The 22,775-nt window shown below is 34.6% G+C and overlaps 1 protein-coding gene across 1 annotated transcript; it reads right to left on the reverse strand.

The window, feature by feature from the left end:
* Positions 1 to 838: 838 nt before the first annotated feature.
* Positions 839 to 22,002, reverse strand: LOC128192281 (uncharacterized). Its single transcript, XM_052864858.1, has 10 exons — positions 21,810 to 22,002; positions 20,734 to 20,809; positions 20,481 to 20,593; positions 20,202 to 20,295; positions 19,339 to 19,460; positions 10,726 to 10,822; positions 9,235 to 9,347; positions 7,369 to 7,456; positions 4,725 to 4,840; positions 839 to 1,951 (listed from the first exon to the last, which is right to left on the reverse strand). Exons 1-10 carry the CDS (start codon positions 21,856 to 21,858, stop codon positions 1,875 to 1,877), a joined length of 945 nt encoding a protein of 314 aa, XP_052720818.1. The 5' UTR covers positions 21,859 to 22,002; the 3' UTR covers positions 839 to 1,874.
* Positions 22,003 to 22,775: the final 773 nt, after the last annotated feature.

Genomic DNA, 22,775 nt, shown 5'->3' on the forward strand with positions numbered 1-22,775 from the left:
GCAAAGACGATCTTTTTTCGAGTATCATTACATACATAATGAATTTTAAACATTATAAAATGAAATAAGTACTTCACGTAATGAATTTATAGCCTAATGTCAAGATGTTGAACTGCATAAAAGTGTGCACAAGAAGGTGGGGGTTATACATAACGTAACGATTGAATAAAGAAGTTTAAGAAGTTGACAATTGGACAGTGTTTAAAACATAAGAAATTCAGCCACTCCTGAAACCTATTTTGTTTTGGTTTCCTTAAATAAAAATTGATAATTCGATTTTATTTCATGTTAAAAAATATACACAAATAAATTTTTGATAAGTCAGTCCCACCCATTCTACTAAAAAAAAGATGCTGCATGCTTCTCTTTATTGCACATTAACCCTCGGTCTGTGTTGAGAATACATGCCTTTTCTCTAAATTGAAAAATTAAATGCGATACAACCCAGAGAAGAGGACCCATAACTTATGTCTCGGTCACTTAATGAAGGAGTATGTATACCTCTCCGATGATTAAGCTATATGTAGCAAATGAACAAGGCTGGTCAATCCACAGACCGTGTCTGATATGGGTTTGATCGGGCGTTGTTACCTCCAATGTTTAACAGAAATGAATTGTCGTTACCAAACGGTTACAGTACTGACCGTATAGCTACATGTACGGGCGCAGAGGAGATTATTTTCTGTTTATTCGGTGTTCGATCATTTTTGTACGTAATAGCCTACCTTAATTTTACTGTGTTAAGAAAAATTGTCTGTTAGCATTCAACATATCCACTGCTTCTATGAACCACTTGGTGCATTTAATTACCATCAAATTCGGATTAAGTAAACAACGCTTGTATTGATCTTTACGACAGTTTATTTCCTAAAAAAGCATTTATTTTGTAAATATTGAACAAAGTATTTAGACAAAAAACTAATAAGACTTTTTCCAATAATGAAAGAGAAACCAAACATTGATTCATAAAAACCCATTTGTATGGTTTTAATCAAATGTAACATTGTTGTATCAAAAAGTAAGTAAAAGTATAATAATGCAAATAGCTGAAGTATGAACATAATCAAAGTATAATGATAATACCTGTAGATGTATGATTAGGAGAGAGGCAGTTTGTTTAAACATACCGCTTGTTTGTTGTGATTTGTTCACGACTGGAAGACATCATCATAAACACAATAACTAAAACATACAAATGTAGCCATTAAAACCCAACGCTATGGAAGTAACATACACCATATGTATATTCACCATTTACGAATTGAATACAACATTCATTTAAGACATCATTCAGTCATTTTTACACAACATTCATATAGTAAACTAACCGTTACAAAAAACTACTGAACCAAACATTTCAAATTCGGTAATCGAATCTGAAAAAGTAAAAAATTCAATTTTAATTATAAGTTTTACTTGAAACCTTTTAAACCTATAATTCAACTTTTTACAAACACATCAACTTCTATGCATTGAAATACTGCATAACGTTTTTCTTAAGCTACTAGTATTTCACCATGTTTAATCTTCAAACACTTTCTAAATGAAAATAATTTTCTACAAGCACAATGGACACGTGACGTTTTCAGCAGTAAAATGAAAGGAACACGGTATAATAAAACATTTGCTCTTTATTTTTCAAACAATTCATTCTGTAGTAAAGGATTAACTAACAAACAAGTATACGTGCTTGAGAACTGTTAAACAAAAAGCCCAAATCATATTGTTCATATAATTTCCTTATCAAAATTGTGTTTTATGATCTCTCTCCAACATTGCTTAACTACGTGTTTTTTATCCTAGTTCCAAAATAGTATTACTAATTTTTATTGACTGCTTATATCCACCAGAGGTAGGCATGTTGATTAATATCCTTAAAAGGCCTTTACAAACGTCATCAAGGCAGCAACCAGGAGAAGGACAAAGGAGGGGAAGGCCTGGGTTCCTGCACCTGTCATGGGTAGAAAAGACAGAGTTAACACATGTCAATAAACGAAAGTGAAAAAAGACAAGTAGACAAAAGTAACACAGGTAAAACAAAGGTGAACAAACAAAACAAAACAGACAAGGTAGCAGTGGCAGAACGGAGCATATAGCTATCAGCTGGAATTTTTCTTCTCAAAGCAAGCTTTAACCTTCATTGACTTGTTGTAAACCTATGCATTCTTCATACCAAAAATACTTTAAAGAGTATAAATAAGGGGGCTATAATATTTTGCTATCCGACGTCCGTCTGTCCGTAAGCGTTTTGCATTTTTTTACGTGCTATCTATTCTCGCCAATGACCACTTCTTGCTAATGCACTGTTCTATCATTTTTCGTTTATAATAATCATTTTATGTGTTGATAAAACGACGCAATAATGCACTTGCCAGTTTATTGTTACGATAATTTTCGTTGTGTCATTTCTCGTATATGATTTTGTTAAGGACGTTGGATCCTGCGATCAAGAGTCTTAAAGTTTTTTTCTAAAGTATTTTTTAAAAATCTACACACATAGCTTAACCAAAATTCAAAACAAAATTTTGGGGTCTATATGCTTCATTTGGCGCTACAGTGTATTTAATATGACCTTTCTGCACTGAAAGTGCAGATTGCACATAAATCACTTTCCCTCTATATTTTATTATCGGAATGAACCATGGCATCATATACAAAATTTTACTTTTTAAAATAAATAAGATTAAAATTATCATAAAGAAAAATGTTATTATTTCTTCACCCAATTGATATATTTTGACCTTTTTGCACTGATTAAACGCTATTTTTATCTATTACCAATTCAACATGTAATGAAATTATTTAAAAGTCTCAAACTTTTTCTCAAATTATGATAAACTTGTCAGAAAAATCTTAAAATTTCAGAAAACAAATCAAAAAGTATGGGTCTATGATGTAAAATTTGAGATATGGCATGAAATAAGCTGATTTTAGGCAAAAAATTTGGATTCATTTTTCCTTGACTTTTATAAAATATATGTTAAATTTGCTAATATGTGTCGAAAGAAATATTGAAAAATAGTAAAATTATGTTTTTCGTAACAAAATGATGATATCCTAATGCACAAAATATCTGGAAATTTTATTTGCACTGAAAATAAGGAAGCTAAAGTGACGGTACTCTAAAACAACTGAGTTATGAAAAATGTTCATTTCTTCTTAAAAACCTTCCGCCACAAAATATAATCCCATACTAAACTCTAATATGTCATTTTTCCTGTACTTTTTTTATTTCAGATAGTTTAATTGGCATTATAGAATTTGAATTTATGAGTTGAATCAATATATGATGCATAATTTCTAGAATAGAGGTGATCCAAAATGGCTACCCAAAAACGGAGGAACGAACCTCTTTAATAAAATGATGTAACAATGTACTGGCAATGAATGTGTTCTTGCTATTGGTCGTACGAAACTCAAGTTAAAATAAAGGGTCAAGCCCTCTTTTAAATGTAAAAAATTCAAAAATATTGAAAATTTAGTGGTATTTGCCAATATTTTTTCAAGAACCGTAAGGTCAGAATCAAAGTACTGAAGTACTGACGGGAGTTGATTTAATCGATTATCATTTATTTAAAATCAACTTATCTTGCATGACAATTAGTTTCTTGTCTGTATTTAAATTACACACTTTTTTATGATATGAATTTTAATTAGACTTTTCAGACAAGAATTTAGAGAAACCCCATATGAATCATGTTGTGTAATATTTAAAGATAGATTTCAAACTATGTATTAGTAATCGAAACAATTCTAAAAATTGTATGGACCCAAGCACTACTGTATTGATATTGAACTCCAGTCTCGTTCAACCAGACGCTCAGCTGCCTCCGTTCATCTCCGACAAGCAAGAGAGCCTCTCTGATTTTAATGAATGAAACACAAATAGTGAGTTGAAATCTGAACCGGCTGAATTGAAACCGAAAGGATGGCTTGTGATATTATTCAATGTGCACAAGATTCGTTAAAACTAGTTTTAATGTGAAATAGATTGCTGAAAACATACAACTGGGCATAACCACGATGCAAGAAGACGCGATCATGGAGGAAAGTAGTTGATATGTCGACAGAGAATAGTATGTATGAGCAACTTTTGTAAATGTTGCGGTAACTAGATAGCCAGTGAGGTACTTAAATGGTATACCTTCCGTTTGGAATACGCTGCTCTGAAGATGGGAGTTGATGAACTACTCATCACTGTGCTCTACAATGCTTATTCTGATGACCGATCATGTACGTGTGTTTATTTAAAACTCATCGTTAGCAAATCTGAACAGCAGTGTTACCGTAAACATGCATAGAACTATAGGTTCATTATAACAATTCCTGAAATTAGGACAGCTAGCCTCGCCATTAATGTTGATCTTCGCCTCAAGCATACGTAATTTTCAATTCAGTGAATTAATTAATGTGTTTTAAGGTTAAACTTTAAATTTTTCATATTTATAAAGTTTATTTTATTTGCTTACAATTAAACCGACACAACTTTATATTTAGATGACATTGTCTATTTTGGAAATTCCTGTTCTATAAACAGTGTTCAATCAGTAAAGAAAAGTAAATCTGGCAAAAATATCAAAGAAATTTGTCGACCAATCAGAAGCGCCAAAATCTCTTCTATTTAATTAACATCAAATGATTTTCTTATCATGATCCCTAGGGGTAGAGTATGGTCAAATTGGGGGTCAAATCTAAATTTTGCTGAGTTCCCTGAAGTTACTTACTTGTACATTTGGCTACGGCTTCCTCGAGACTGGTCTTGCTCTGGTCATACACATAGTTCCCCTTACACACAGTACTTAAGCCCTTCACACAGGTCTGAAGAGTCTTGGCGTCTTCACTGTGAACAATCAAGATTTTCTCTAAATCAATTCAATTTTACTTCCCATTTCGAAAGATTCAACGCTGCATGTAAGTTAAACAAGAGGCCCAGGGGCCACATCGCTCACCTGAGCAACAATTGCCTTAATTCTGATCAAATTAGCATTACAGTATCAAAATATCTTGACAACTGAGTACCGGTACAGTAGATCTTGCTAAAAAAAATTGAAAATCTGCCAATTTTTATCCACCTCTTATTTTTTGGTAAATACCAAGCCCCATTTGTTGTTGTACCTGTAAGAAGATTTTTCTCTATTCCTAACCCCCCCCCCCCTCCCCATTTCGTGGCCCCACTATTCTCTAGGGAATCATGGTTTCATCAAACTTAAATCTACCTTTAATCAAATAACGTGTGCTTTCACACTAAGTATTGAGTTTTGGACCGAAAACTTTCCCCAGAATATTTTTAAAGATTGTAAAACTTGATCCCCCAATTGTGGCCCCACCCTACCCCCGGGGACCATGATTTGAACAAACTTGAATCTACACTTCCTGAAGATGCTTCCATTTTAATTTGAGCTTTTCTGGCCTAATAGTTTTTGAGAAGAAGATTTTTAAAAGATTTTCTCTATATATTCCTATGTAAAACTTGATCCCCCAATTGTGGCCCCACCTACCCCCGGGGACCATGATTTGAACAAACTTGAATCTACACTACATGAGGATGCTCCCATTTTAATTTGAGTCTTTCTGGCCTAATAGTTTTTGAGAAGAAGATTTTTAAAGATTTTCTCTATATATTCCAATGTAAAACTTGATCCCCCAAGTGTGGCCCCACCCTACCCCCGGGGACCATGATTTGAACAAATTTGAATCAACACTTCCTGAGGATGCTTCCATTTTAATTTGAGCTTTTCTGGCCTAATAGTTTTTAAAAGAAATTTTTTAAAAGATTTTCTCTATATATTCCTATGTAAAACTTGATCCCCCAATTGTGGCCCCACCCTACCCCCGGGGACCATGATTTGAGCAAACTAGAATCTACACTTCCTGAGGATGCTTCCATTTTAATTTGAGCTTTTCTGGCCTAATAGTTTTTAAGAAGATTTTTGAAGATTTCTCTATATTTTCCTATGTAAAATTTGAATCCCAAATTGTGGCCCCCCCCCTTCCCCCGGGGACCATGATTTGAACAAACTTGAATCTACTCTTCCTGAGGATGCTTCCATTTTAATTTGAGCTTTTCTGGCCAAATAGTTTTTGAGAAGAAGATTTTTAAAGATTTTCTCTAAATATTCCTATGTAAAACTTGATCCCCCAATTGTGGCCCCACCCTACCCCGGGGACCATGATTTGAACAAACTTGAATCTACACTACCTGATGATGCCTCCACACAAGTTTAAGCTTTACCGGCCAAATAGTTTTTGAGAAGAAGATTTTTGAAAAATACCAACAAATTTTCAATAATTCTTAATTATCTCCCCTTTTAAAAGGGCGTGGCCCTTCATTTGAACAAACTTGAATCCCCTTTACCTAGTGGTGCTTTGTGCCAAATTTGGTTGAAATCCGCCCAGTTGTTCTTGAGAAGAAGATGAAAATGTGAAAAGTTTACGACGACGACGACAACGACAACGACAACGACGACAGACAACGGACAAATTGTGATCAGAAAAGCTCACTTGAGCCTTTGGCTCAGGTGAGCTAAAAAGAGTTCGACATTTCTTTCAATTTTTTTTTCTTCATAAAAAAATAGACCTTGTGGAGTTTCAAGAAAGGTCAACTATTTAAAAAACAATGTGTGAGGTGCAGATAAAAAATAAAAATAAATGTGAGTATATAAAAAGTATATTTTTGTGTGACTGTGGACACCAACAACACCAACTAGAGGCCAATGGACCATAACGCTAATCTGAACAACAGTTTATGTCTAACAAGTTTTGTTACACCCAAACATTTGACAAGGCATAAAAGCAACATATAAAATGTAGATCATGGAAACCCTATTTTTGAAGATATAAGATGCGTCGATAGACCAATCTTTTTAATCTAGAAGGCTCAATGTATCAAGAATAATAAAACAGCAAGCTTAGACCTTTTTCTCAACAAATGGTTGTAGAGAGGACACCAATGAACCACCTTCATATTTTTCAGATTTTTAAATCTTCAAAATAAGTCTGTAGCTGCGCAGTTGTTTTAAGTGATTAAGAAGGCACTGTCCTGTTCGGGTATGTATAATTTGCATACAAAACATTTTTAATCTCATATTTAAAGCTTTTATATCTCTTGGCAACAGTTTTGGTCAGTTTCGGTCAGAAACAAGCCAGTTCAAGAAATGTTTACATTCTTATCCTCAAATGTACAAGATGGCCGCACATCCCCCTTAATGAAGAGTCATCAAAACAAAATATAAAAACAACGCAAAGTTCTGATAAAAAGCTTAAGAACTGACTTGCTACTTATGCAATGGTTTTGAGGTTACCAAGGAAATAATTGGACTATTCCTGCGTGCCTTATTCTTATCAATCTACAACAAATCATTAAAATACCAGCTTGGCTCAGGCATACTGGTTCCTGTTGTGTCCAATCCAGCATCCTTGTAGCAGTTCTGTATGGGTCCGATACAGTCGGCACCACCTTTAGAATAAACGATAACAAAAAATTATTTTGCACGAGAATATTTTAAAATGATTAAAAATAAAATATAAGCCGTCTCTTGACTGAGCGCTGTTCAATACAACCACGTTATAGAGACCTCATGAATTCGAAATATTGACTTTAAACATATTAAAATGGCCATTCATCCTAAGTGTGAAAGAGGTAAGAAAAAAATGAAAATACAAAAATACTAATATTTGTATTCAATTAGATTTAGTCTCTGTTAACAACTATTTAAAGCTGCTTGGTCCGATTTTTTGTAATTACAGTTTACATTTTGTTTTTCATACAAATCATTTATCTTAGAAAGTTATGGACTTTCTCCTATTTACACCAGCAGAATCAGTCTCTTTTCAAAGTAAATAAAAATAATTTCTCTTTGGGCAAACGAAAAAACAAACCAAAATGCATCACGGGAATGTTTAGAAAAGGAAACCGCTTGGTTTCGTCCCACGAATGATTGGGGTTATTCAACCCGCTTGCTATGCATCGATTGTAAAGAAAGCAGACTTAAGAAATATTAGCGAACAAAACGTACACATGTTGATTTGTAATTTGTCTGATCATTTCGACCTTTATTTAACGCGATGTCAAAATCGTAATACAATCATATCCGTCTCGTCATCAGGGGTGAAATTTAACATGAGGCGAAATAACGCGGTACCTTTTAATGTCGTTTGTTTTTGTTAGCAAATTTTGTACGTATTTTTCTTCATTGAAATTTGGCATAATTGACCGGTAAAACTACTGCAATGTCTATTATTATACATATACTAAGCATAGCCATCATTTAAAAGCGTGCATAAAATTTGATATAAAATCGGACCAAGCAGCTTTAAGGATGTCATCTGAAAAAACTTAAACAAAAAAAATTAACAAAAGCATAAAAAGATTATTTGATCACATGAGCCTGCATATATAATTCATTATTTTTAACCTTTTGGGGGAAAACATCCTTGTTATAATTTAGAACAATGTCATAACTTATTTAAAATAAAACAAGTTGATTTTATGGTAGGCAAGTATGTTTTGTAAATGATTAAGATAATTAAATTCTTATTGTACATGAACGTTTTTTGGGAGTTGATTTTAATCAACTCTCCTATGCAGTTACTCAGACAAACCGAAAGTGAAACAGTGTTTGGACCTCATCACAAATCATTGCTGCTGACAAGACTTAGTTTTTGAAAATAATTGATAAATTCGATGTAATGTATGCTAAAGCATTGTTTTTCAAGGAAACTTATTTATCAATACCTTGAAAATAGTCAGATTTTAAATGGTACGAACAATTTAAATTTTTTTGTAGTCGTATGTATTCCTACGCCAGAGTTCAATATAGTCTCGTTCAACTCGACGCTCGGCTGTCTCAAATCCTTGTCGGAGATTTACGGTGTCAGCCGAGCGTTTGGTTGAACGAGACTCGAGTTCAATATTGCTTGGATCCATACAATTTTCGAGAAATATTTCTATCACTGATACATAGTTTGATTGAATTAATTTTATCTTTAAATATTATTTAACATTATTAATATGGGGGTTTCTCGACATTCTTGTCTAAAAAGTCCAAAAATTCATATTATAAAAATGTGCGTAATTCAAATTAGAAACTACATGTACTTGTCATGCTACATAACATATTATTGATTTTAAAATAAATAAACATCGACAAAATCAACTCCCGTCAGTTCTTCAGTACTTTGATTTACCCTTTCTGCTCCGCATATGAATGTGTGTCTATTGGACCTTTGAATTACCTGCACACATTGGTTCCACAGCATTAATCGCGGTCATGCTACTCTGAAAGGTTGCATCCGAATTACAGTCCTCCTTGAGGGGCGCAAGGCAAGTCATAATTTTTTGAAAACTCCTGAAATGGTAATATATATATATATATATAAAGCTTTCATGCAAAATGTCAAATTTTTACATATTTTCATATTACTCATGACTCAGTTTGGTAAACTGTGAAACTCATGCATGGATATATACTATACACATTATAATATACTGTATTAGGTTATCTTTTAATTTCAATTTTTAATCTGTGTGAAGAAGTGGAGAACAGATTTTATTTATAAAGTCATTCCAATAAATTTAATTCATTAAGGATATATGTGTGGGTGGGTGGTTGGTTGGGTGTTAGCCGCAATAATGTAGCCCTCTCCGATTTTTTATATCTGATGTTTCCTGGAGAGGCCTCTCCCAAAAAAAAATCGGGAGAGGGCTACATTATTGCAGCTAGGTGGGTGTGTGTGTGGCAATCTTTCTTTACAATAGTCGACACACAAGTTTTTCAAATGCCATGTCCTCGAGTTCCGACGATATATCACAATAAAATGTCATACATGGATACGCTCATTGTGTGTGTGTGTGTGTGTGTGTGTGTGTGTGTGTGTGTGTGTGTGTGTGTGTGTGTGTGTGTGGCCATCTCCCTCTATAATAGTTGTGATAGATTTTTTTCACATGCAAATTAAATGTCATACCTGTGTATATAAATATATAAAAGATTTAAAATAATTTACAATCATATTTCGAATTCCAGACGATCGATCCGCGCATGCACTCGACGCATCTAATTCATATGTATTTGGTTTTGACTTTTTATTTATCATATTTCGAATTCGAGACGATGAAGGAAGTAAAAAAAATCTCAGTAAATTTAAATCAGAATTTCTTAAAACGTTAAAACGTTTGTAACTCAATTTGTGTGCATACACCGCTGAAGTTCAATATATGAACGTATAGCAAAAATATAACATGACAATATTAAACTAAAACAGCTAAAACAAACGAAATTGCCCACAGTTATCCTACAGATAGATCTAAATTGCCCACAGTTATCCTACAGATAGATCTAAATTGCCCACAGTTATCCTACAGATAGATCTAAATTGCCCACAGTTATCCTACAGATAGATCTAAATTGCCCACAGTTATCCTACAGAGAGATCTAAATTGCCCACAGTTATCCTACAGATAGATCTAAATTGCCCACAGTTATCCTACAGATAGATCTAAATTGCCCACAGTTATCCTACAGAGAGATCTAAATTGCCCACAGTTATCCTACAGATAGATCTAAATTGCCCACAGTTATCCTACAGATAGATCTAAATTGCCCACAGTTATCCTACAGATAGATCTAAATTGTGCAGAGTTAACTAACATTTTGGTTATAGTAAACATAATCTTTACTGCAACTTCTGGTAATCAAAATCATTCTGTCTGAAAATTTAAAGACTTACGAGCATGTTGCTGCCACATCGGTCGACCCAGCAAGCTGTTGAAAGCCAGCCAGACAGCCCAATGCAGCTTGAAGATCACATTGTGCAGAAGCAAGGTCTGAAAATAATAATTCATTTTATGTTTATAGTGTCCTAAAGTACATGTATTATCATAAAAATCTCCAGGTTTTTTTTTCTTCTCACCTCATTACTAACGTACATACAACAAACTCTGACACCGTACATTAAGTTTCAACTGAAGGTTTATTGGTATTACCCACAGGGGCCAAGCCCGTTTTAACATTAGTTTCAAGGTTACATGCTAAAACGGGCTTGACCCCTGTGGGTAATACCTTAAAAATTGAATCTGTTCTCCACACAGATTGAAAATTTATAAAATTAAAAATTAATCTAATATATATCCAAACATGAGATTCACGGTTTACCAAACTGAGTCATAATGGAAAATATGTCCCAAAAAAATTCATTTTGTATGAAAGCCTTGTATTCCCATACATTATTTAACACAATATATAACACATTCAGTCAAGGAGAAGTACATTGTGGAGTTGTAGACCATGCGCGGGTCTAGAAAAGGATTAGGGGTACAGTAGTAATGCAGCTTATTTGGTGATGCTACTCTACATGAAATAATTTTACACTCCGCCGGGGAGGTTGCGAGATAATTTCAAGACTTATCAGAGTTATCGAACATTACTGAGGATCTGAAACATTGAAGCGTCCTGTTCTGTTGACTTGCTCGTCCGTCCTTACAAACAGCTCTCTTCAATACCTATGCTTGCTATTAATGTCAAAAATAATGTTGTAAACCAATAATTTTGGTGAACAGCATTTGTATCTATTTGTCCGAAGTCGTACAAAGTTCATGGTCAGTGCGCCCAGCGATTATCAAACCAGCGTTTGCAGAATGCGCTGGTTGATCGCTGATAACCCGGCTTAGTTCTTCATTTGTGCGTACGCCGATCTCACCTTTCATCTAACTATACTTGGAAAAAAACAACCGGCGAATTTTTCGCCGGTTGTTTTTTTTCCAAGTATAGTTAGATGATGAAATGACATGAAAAATGTAGATATTCGATAATAAATTAGCATATTCATTGATTATATGCCATAGTGAAACAAATGTTTATTCATAACGTTGTAATTAACGTTTAATTCATCTAAACTAAGCCACTGTTCTCTTTTGAGAAGTGGACAGGCATCGCCTACACTGTTCTAATATGCGGGATAGACATGCTCCAGAATATTATAACGGGGCTATCATTCTGGCAGATGAAATGATTTTTAAGTTTTTGGAGAAACTACATGTACTTGAAAAATTTGTATTTCGTGGTACTTTTAATAAATATATAATTTCGATTTGTTTCGATTGTTACCATGGTTATACATACACATTTATGACAACAATTTGATCCTCCGTTTTTCTTTTAACGCTGGTTTATTTAATTTGCCAATCCCATGAATCCGTCATTTTACGCGAGACAGATATAGAGGGAATGGGGGGGGGGGGGGTTCTAGGGGTCCGGAAAATTTAAATTTCTTTAAATTTTAAAATGCCAAAAATATGATGCCTCGGACCTCCATGACAAACACAACTATCACTCTGACCCCCCCCCCCCCCCCCCCCCCGGAATTATTTTGGTCCGCGCATGTATAATCTATTTATACATGCCGTCACCATAACTATATCAACGTAAGCATATTTTATTTGAAATATTTACATTATCTTAATAAGCATAATTCTTTCTTGTTATAATCCTGATTTATATTTTTTCTTTTCAAATATAGAACAGAACAGAAAATTTATGCATAAAATTAATTATAATTACAAGAAAAAGATGTGTCCCCTGAGAATCCTTGATTTGGAAAAAAATATACATACGTATTCTTTAATTACTCAACTGGTCCCAATTATGATTAACATATCAGTTTAAAACAATGGCTGAGAATAAAAGGACAAGGACAGAAAGACATGCCCTCATTATGCGAGAGAAAATGTCTACCGCTGTGAGCCACGCCAAAATTTTCAACCAACCATAAATATAAATGAGGGCAGTTCAAAACGAAGCCACTGACTATTTGTATCAAACCACAAACAAAAGAGATTTTTTTTCAAATTGTTTTGCAAATGTTAAGTCATCTTACCGGTCAAACAAGCCGCAGAGATTCCTAACAGAAGTAAAAAATACATTGTGGTGTAACTCTGAAGTGAGAATTCCCTACAATCCTTTCTGGCCACACTCTCCTATATCGACATGCGCTCTCTCCTCTACCGAGCCGCTGACAGACGCGATGTCTGGATTCGTCGACTCAAGCAGGGGCGGGCAGCAAGGAAGGAGTAAGAAGCTCAAATTATCGGCACATTCAACACTGGTCGACATCAATTTGGTGAAACATTTTTAATAGATCTGTTCAGCTTTGCACTCCATGCGCGGATCTAAAGGGGGTTAAGGGGGTCCGGACATCCCCCTGTAAAATTCATATTTCTTTAAATTACATTCTTATGCCTCGACTCCCCCCCCCCCCCCGGGCAAACTCAATTACCGTCGGACACCCCCCCCCCTGGAAAAATTTTCTTGATCAGCGCATGTACTCGACGCATCTAATTCATGTGTATTTGGTTTTGACTTTTATTTTAATGATTTAATGACGCGATGAAAATTTAAAAATTTTTAAACATCTGTACAGTCTGACCAAATGGTGGGTTCAGGGGTTGGGAGGTGTTTGGGACCTCGTTCTTTACCATCTATGTCAAAATGACGTACAAGATGTACAAAAAAAACTTAGATGTCAGAAACCCAGTGCCGTAACAAATGGGTGAAGTATACAACTAAACATTGGCAGGAAATAACTTTACGCTTGAATGCACACATTATACACACACGAAAAGGGGGGGGGGGGCACGAGCTGTGGCAGTCTAGGCGGAAGTGTTGTTACTTCAATACACAATACACAGACTGTGGTAGTGTAGACGGGTGGTCAGGAATCTAATATGAACAACGGTTGATCATCCTTGACAGATGTACACATTTAGCAAGTATTTTCGGTATTGCAATAGTACATGTATGGACCATTATGCTCCACGATAAAATATGGTGTCCCTGCTTGTATTTTTTAATAAATTGTGAAATCTTGTATTCGTGTATTTTTTAAAAAGAAAATTGAATAATGTTATAGGATATACATATCATTTTCAAGATGTATTCTTTTCACTTAGAATGGTTCCTAGCATTTCGAAATTACAGACACCGCCCTCTTCCGCTTGTATATTTATTTATTCGCCAATCAAGAGCCCTTAGGGGCATATACATTAAACCAAGAGGCCCACGGGCCACATCGCTCACCTGAGCAACAATATGCATGATAAAATCAGCTTCATGGAGTCATAATACAAAATATCTGGAAGATGTAGTATAAAACATGTAGATCCTATACCAAAAAAAATCAGTTTCCCCTGGATATTCTTATATTTATAATCAAGTCCTTTTTTTAACAGGATGATTTTATGATCATATCACATTCAGCGTTGCAGTTCTCAAAAGACCCTTAACAATTGTTTATATACAGGATATAAACCTCCATCAAACTCTGAACCCCATTGTGAGGTCCAATAATCGTACAGGGGCCAAAGTTTAAACAATTTTTAAAAAAATCAGCAATATATAAAAATGCTTGCATATAAGTAAAAGCATATATAATAACATCTCAGTTTTTGTGAATAGTTAAAATGTTTTCCTTTGTACAACTGAATCCTCAATGTGGCCCCACACTACTCCTAAAGATTGTGATTTGAACAAATTTGAATCTACACTATCTGAAGTTGCTTTCACTAAAGTTACAGTTTTTCTATGCAAATGTTTTTTAGAAAAAGATTTAAAGATATTTTTCTATATATTTATAAATTTGTCTCCCCCCCCCCCCCCCCCCCCCCCCCCGAATCATGATTTGAATAAACTTGAAATATCACTACCTGACGATGCTTCCAAACAAGTCTTATATTTCCTGCCCAAATGGTTCTTGAGAAGAAGATTTTCAAAGATTTACTCTATATATCCCTATGTAAAAAGTCGACCCCCCCCCATTGTGGCCCCACCGAACCCCCGAGGGTCATGATTTTCACAACTTTGAATTTTCACTACCTGACGATGCTTCCATACACGTTTCAGCTTTCCTGGCATAATGGTTTCTGAGAAGAAGATTTTTTAAGATTTACTTTATACATTCATATGTAAAAATGCAACCCCCAATGTGGCCTCACCCTACCCCCGGTGTTCATGATTTTCACAACTTTGAACCTACACTATCTAAGGATGCTTCCTTTCAAGTTTCAGCTTTCCTGACTAAATGGTCCCATTTTGGCCCCACCCTACCCCCAACGGTCATAATTGTCACAACCTTGAATTAACGCCAGCTAAGGATGCTTCCACACACGTTTCAACTTTCCTTGGTTGAACTAAAAATAATAATATCATGATTATAACAAATAATGAATGAAATAATAGCCTAGAATATCCAGGTTCATATTACAAGCAACCATATGCAAAATGATTCATCAATACAATGAAATATATGTATGGGATTTACGCATTTAACTGTGTGAGATAATGCGTGAACACTACAGCTATAAAGAAACAAGGTGGCCCGAAAACAGAGAGTACCAAGGGACGGTGCCTGCACAGTCGATTAGACTGGTCTACTTGTACTCAAAGTGTTCAAACCAGTATGCTTATACATAACACCCTCTCTAAAAGTAAATATATTGTGCACTATATATGTATATATAACTATAACCATTATATTCCACTTTAAAGAATCATTTCAATGAGTTGTAGAAGTACTTGTAAATCTTCATTTTTTCAAGCCAGTTTAATTTTTGGTCATTGTCCATGAAAATGACAATAACAAATTGCCAACCATCTCAAAAAATATATTAAACGAAATACAAATTTAAAGCAGGGCAACACGGACCTCTAAAAAGATAGAAGTAGGATCAGGTGCCATGGAGGAGTGAACATCCTTTGCCGACTGTCACACCCGTAGTGTGCTCTTTGTTGCAATATGGAAAAACGGAAAACCCCGTAGACAATTAGGTGATTAGTTATGGTCCAACAGTTAGTGTGAAAAGGTCAGTCAGCATGCGACCCAGTGGAAGATTGTTTGAGTCTGACCCGTTAAGACTAAAGAAAATGAAGAACTCTCTGAGGAAATGTGCCTCTGTGGATGGAATTGAACAGGAAACAATATTTCGTAAAACATTTTCATCTGAACCAGATCTAAGTAAACTGGTTGGAATATCAAATGGTCAAGCAATTTTTCAGCTCGAAGTTACCTTAAAATAGATTTTTAATAGCCATAGCTTTCTATGTAGAATAATGTGTATTTATCAACACGCATAAACAAATATTAGTAGGCTAGCCATGTACATGTACTTTAGACTTAATCATATAATTGGAAAAGTACAGCTTTGGAGAGATGCCGCTTACTGATGCTTGGTGTATATCATGACGGACTGTGTTAGACTGAATGTGATAACAAAGCACAATGTGATAACAAACCAACATGTCGTGATGTATAAATACTTAAACGATCATTTGTCTTTGTGTAATATTTTGGGGTTAATTACATTTATGACATGACTCATGCAATTTAGAAAAAATGGCAGTAATGAATACATCGATAAAATTCATTTTATGATGATATATGCTGACAAGGCCGTTGTATCGACCATAGAACTTACGAAAAGATGATTTCAAACGAGACTGTTGATAGTCCTGTTTTATCAAATTGTTTTTCAGTAGCTTGCCTCGCCTTAGAAACTGTTCAAACGAAGAGCATGCCCTTCTGTATCGATTTAACTGAGAGACAATCCATCTATTGAAAATTTTTACAAAAGTCATTAGCTAGATTGTACAGAGTATCTCTTAATGCCATGTTCAGATCACATGTTTTTCTTCATCCACTGATTTAACATTACATCTATTACAGTATCTTTCTTGTCGAGGAATGCCTTGATATCGTCCTCTTTCAATACTAAGTCAATGAGCGGAAATGTGAAAAAGATTTACACTTTTCTGCTCAAAATATTTAAGTAATCTAAGGTAATTCTCTTGGCCAAAGTTTTGCTTAAAAGTGCTGTAGTTTTTATTTACAATAAGCATTATACAAAAGTGGAAAGGATTGACTCTGATTCTCTTAAACTGTGTTCGATAACTTTGTTATTGGTACAGACTTGTTCGAACAGAATATAGGAGAAGAGGACCGCGGAGTGTGAACAGCAAAACATCAAAACTTTATTCTAAGTGGTTTTGTTTTCGCGAGGGACTATTGGGTTGACTTCGTTTGTGATTTCACATCTGACTCCTGCGCTGCATTGCACCGTATGATTTTGTCAGACAAATAGACGAATCCACACTTTACAAAAGTTATGTCCCTTGGCCGCCATCTTTGGGGGAAAACCCATATATTTCTCACAGTAGCCTTTGTAGTTTAGAGAGTTGTAACTTCGTCATTTGACATTAGAAATCAGTTTCCGCTGTGAATTTTGATTGCCCCAAGTTGGGGCAACCCACACATCAAATGATTAAATTAAATTCTAAGAGATTTCTTCACAGGACGCCCAAATATTTGGTTGCATAAAGAAGGGAAAAGTTGTTTTTTTTTTTCCTTTTGACCTTTGGGTTGAACCCGCAAAGGGGAACAACTTTTGCAAAGTGTGGATTGGACTATAGATTACCCTTTTTTTTATTTGTTTTTTTTTTTTCCCAATATAACAAGTAGAAGATGACTACTGTATACTACGGTACTCATTTGTATTACAAAATTTTAATTTTTTTTTTACATTGGCACAAGTATTTATCATAACGTCTTTTCCTGCAGTAAACGTTGATTTAACAAATGCACATACGTTGAATGAACTAGTCCCAATGTATAGTTCAACTGACAATGGTAAATTAACGTAATATATCTTATTTTAAAATTGGTCCGTGACTTACTATTTAAGTATGGTGTCTCGCTATGCATTGAAATAGTATATTTTATTGCTTGACGTCAGGCATATCTACGGTTTGAAAGTTGCCTTCTCCGAAACAGTGCAGACAATGGTAGCAAGCAATAATTATCAAGATTTTTTCACAAAATAGATTAACCGATGCATGTTTATTCATTCTTTATTTGCACAAGACATACATCTTATGGCATAGGTTGTTATATAAAATCAATAGCAATATTGGAATAATGGTATGGTACATGTACATGTTAAATGTGTCAGCATTTACAGTCACAATTGATAAGAATGTTATATGGGATGTAATAACATCAGTGAGCAAAAATTTTCTAGTAAAAGGGCTGTTCACCATGCACGTGTGTAATCCTGACTTAAAAATAGATTAGCCATATTTGAACGGTGGAAAGGGGGGGGGGTCATCGCAACAAGTTGTTACATTGTCTACTACGGTACAATGTAAGACGGACGGACGGACACATGACAAAAAGTGATCAGAAAAGCTCACACTTGAGCTTTTAGCTCAGATGAGCTCATAAGAGAGTAAAAAAAAATTGAATCACTATACTATTCTTTTCATAGTGCTGCAAAATCAGAAAAATACATTTTTTTAATATTTCTTGTGTTTAGAACAAATGACATTGAGCTTTATACTATTCAAACTGAAAACTCAAATCCTGAGTAAACAACATTCTTATATTAATCTTAAATTCAATCTACACAAATTATATGAAAACCACAATTGTGTTGTATTTAAGTCAAACTTTCTGACCTTCTTACACAATACCGCTAGACCTTTTAACCCTGCTTTTTAATCGATCAAATGTCATGAATTCTCGCAAAAAAAAATCATTTTTAATTCATGATGAAGAATTGTTCTTATTCTCAAATACTGAAGAAAGTATGATGTCCAAAGTTACTACGTGTAAATGACCGAACTTGAAAATGTTCCACAACTTAAAGAATGTCAGTTGTTAAAAAGACACGATTCAAAAATTTGTAAAAAATTGTAGCCTATTTTGTAATATTCAATTTATGCAATAGATTGATACATGCATCAGCCGAGTAGTAAAGGGGTTTGGTCACGTATATGACATTCCTGGCTATTGGTTAACCGATAGCTAGAGTGCAAGGTCGACGTCGCCCATTAATGTATATATAGTTATAGTATTACTTAGTAACGTGCCCACGGTATCCCCCCTAAATAGATCATGTACATGTAACTTAGCTTTACAAAAGAAACTCTACAGGCTAAGCTCCGCGCGGCGCCTGGTCAAACGTTCGCTGGGTGAACTTTTGGCTTGCTGCCTGCACATATTGACATAGTTATGGGGGTCTCTGTCTCAGACTCAATAATACAGGACGCATCTTCCATTGTTGTACGTGCCTCCAGAGACTATCAAGTGATCATTAGTTTGGTTCCCATGTGCACGACTAATAGCAATTTAGATATGCATTTACACTTGTGTTGGATTTTTCCTTTCAAAAATGAAAAAGAAATTGATTCCGAATACCGAATTCATTTTCCGTACCATATTTCCAGCCACCATATATTATAATTTCCATGAATTTTATTTATCATACCGTACATAAATATCATTTTCCATACGAACCTGAGCTTGCGCAGACACGCTGGAAGCTGTCAATGCTGCTTTTGATGTTCATATACTGCGGGTCATTGTCGCCACACTGTGCTATCAAAGGTTGTGTGCACTCATCAAAGCGCGGGTAGAACCTGTCAATACAAATACTAGTCACGCGGATGTACGTATTAGGATATCATTAGTAGCACATATATTTCGGAGTCTCTTTATATAATTTTCTCAATGGAACATCGTCGATGTTCGATACGATTTTGCCTGCATAATAAGCAACTAAGTAAATTTTACGGTGTAGTTTTTGCATTGTATCAGCCATTAATAAGCCCGGGTGATAACATTGAAAGATCACGCGAGGTGTCCCGAGTACTTCCGAATGGAGACAAGATGTAAACATTTCTCATTATAAATCTCCGTAAAAAATTATTTTCGTTTCTGTAAACTTTTATGAGTGAAAAGGGATAATTTGTTAATGAAGATATCTTGTATATTTTCCCCTTTACCGATTTCATCTGTATTTTCTGTAAAAAGGCATGTGTATTTTTCTTAAAAATCATCAAAAAGGGATGGAAGCAATAACTTGGGACAGACTATATAGTATTTTGAACTCGCGGCAGGATCTACAGCGCTATGTTTCTCGAGATATCTAGCCAGTGGATAAACACTTTATAATAGAATGAAAGATTCTAATTCCAAATAACATAAGAAACAATTATTTAATTGATATATTAAAAGTAAAAGCAAAAATATGCGTAGGTATAAATATAACATGTTCATAATTTCATACATCAAGAAAAAATACTTTAACAGTTTTTATTTTAATTACTAAACCTGATAAGGAAAACATTTTTATACTCGAAGTATTATAATATCCTTACGCGCAGTTGTCACGTAGATCCGCGCCTTCTGCATACTCTACCTCAGCCATACACTTCTGAAGTCCCATGACGTCACAGACCGTACCGGAAGAACCTGTTGAGTCAATATCTAAACATAATGTTAACCTTAAACCTTCCTTTACTTTTATAAAAACTAAAAGGAACATCAATACACATCTTATTATAAACCAAAATTTCTTTTTGAAATATCTTTGAATTCTTTTAAGTCATGCATTTGCATGTATCTCAAATGCTGCAAGTGTATCAAATCGAACACACCCCCACACGCTGGCTTAAAGATCTTCAGTTGGTTAACCTGCATGTTGTACACTGGATCATCTTGGCATTTGTCGGCTAATGGCGCCACACAATCTTCAAATTTTTTCAATTCCCTGTGTTTTTTATAGAAAAAAATGAAATAAGCATCATTTCCTGGTTATTCGTTGTTTTCTTCCTTGAAGACAAGATCTCAATAACTTTCTTGTTAATATACATAGAAATATTTTAATCTGAGGCTTGTAGGGTGACTTACAGACACACATTCGCAGCTTTAAATTCGAATCCCTCAAAACACACCATAACTGATTGTACATTACACAACAACACGTCTAAAAAGAAGGAAAAACGATTAATCCATTCAGTTGTCTGATGTTTCTATAGAAAAGAAGATTGCATTCATGTTAATATCTCCTATATGTAGATTTTAATTTTTAGAAGGTAATGGTGCAATTCTTATTGCAATAAATCTGGTACTATCTATATATGAAGAGTATCAGATATATCGTATTTTCTGTAACATGTAGTGACACATGATTTATTAAGCGAAACGTAAACCTGGCGAGATCCTTCAGCAACAAAACCGATCCAGCATCTCGACAGAAACTAAGATTTAAAATAAAAACTCGCGCACTCTAGAATCTAAGATTTTACGCATAGTATTCGTCATAAAAAAAAACAATAACATTTTTGTGATCATGGTGCATAGGTCACCACCCCACACGACCAATCAGTTAACCTGTTGACAAGATATTCAAGATCCATGTGATTGGGGGTTTAAAAAAGAAGTCGACCCTCTTTGACTTACAAATACCAGCGGGTTAATAAATAAACACAGCTTCGCTTTGCCTTTGAGAATACACACGTTAGTTGCAGCCGGCTAGAAAGATCACATTTTGCAGACGCGAGATAACGTCCAACATCCCCAAGGACCCCTAGCGGGTTATTAGATGCCACCCAGCGGGGTCTAGTGTGAGAAACGGGGCCCTCTCAAATCAGCTATCTGATATTTTCCCAAAGATTTACTCTTCAAACTTAAGAACTCTTTGCTGTTAATTCTAAATTAATATCCATTTATCTTACACAAACAAACTAAATAAACACAGCTATGGACGTTCGGGAAGATGGAAGACGGCGGAACAGTTTGAGAGAATTGTTAGACGAAATGCAAATTGTAAAAACGCTGAACATTCCTTAACACTGCTCAAAGTCTCTCAAATAAAACAGAAACAAAATAAAATAAAATTGTTAAAAAGAAGAGGATGAACTGCAGCCTCTGGTAGTGGTGGATGATTGATGTTAATTTGGGGTTGCTACAGACAGCCTCCTTACCTTCTATCAGAATTACCATCACCAATGATAATCCAGTGACATAATACATGATGACAAACGGGGCTAGGGAAGATTATCCGCGGGATTTATACTGAGGCGTGAAGATCAGAATCCTTGCACATGCAGACAATCCGGCTCTGGGTCGAGTTCGTTATCAACAGGAACACTGTGATCACTTCAATAAGTCAGCTGACCAGAATTTTAAAATGCCGCCAAAAACAGCATATCAACAAAAAGCACCATCCCAGTACACATCTCCCTCTTCCCCTTCCTCATCAAATTATCTGAGATTACCGTAAAACTTACATTGATGGAAAAAGTCCAAGTAAAGCTTTCACGCTATTTACTTTGATGAAGTTCTTGTTAAAAGGAATTCCTTGACTATTAAAATATCTGATTTTAGTCCAACTTACACTGCGAACTCAAACAAGATGTAAAAAAAAACTAATACTAAGTACATATTCTATTATTTTCTCTCGCATTTTTTTTTTTTTTTTTTTTGATAAAAGTAATAAATGACATATAACAACTTATAGCTTTAATGCTTTTCAAATATTCTTTTCATATCTACATCTTTCTATTGGTTTTTTTTTAAATACACTATGCGTTTAATTTTTATGCATGTAAACTTTACTTTGGATATAATTGGAACATATTTTGTATATCTTACTTAAAATTACATGTAAAAAAAATCAAAATTAGAATTTTTAATATTTTCTGCATAAACCATGCAAGCATATAGTAGTCTAATATCTTTTAAACCAAGTTTTGCAAGAATTTGAGAATATTTTATACAAAATCATATAAAATTGTTTATTTAATCATAACAATGTATGTAATTGAAATATTTCAATTAAATGAAAAGGGATTCACAAAATCTGAAGGAAAATGTAAAATGGTCAACTTCTAAAAATCTTTTTATTCTAAATCAAATATACAGGAAAGATTGCCTATTAATTGCCTATT

Source organism: Crassostrea angulata, chromosome 7 (assembly GCF_025612915.1).
Source record: "Crassostrea angulata isolate pt1a10 chromosome 7, ASM2561291v2, whole genome shotgun sequence".
Taxonomy (NCBI): Eukaryota; Metazoa; Mollusca; class Bivalvia; order Ostreida; family Ostreidae; genus Magallana; species Magallana angulata.

Coding starts and splice junctions, on each gene's coding strand:
- LOC128192281 (XM_052864858.1), bottom strand. CDS start 21,858: ATGTATTATGTCACTGGATTATCATTGGTGATGGTAATTCTGATAGAA. Junction 7,457..9,234: donor TGTGGAACCAATGTGTGCAG/GTAATTCAAAGG, acceptor TTTATTCTAAAG/GTGGTGCCGACTGTATCGGA. Junction 1,952..4,724: donor AGCCGTAGCCAAATGTACAA/GTAAGTAACTTC, acceptor TACCCATGACAG/GTGCAGGAACCCAGGCCTTC.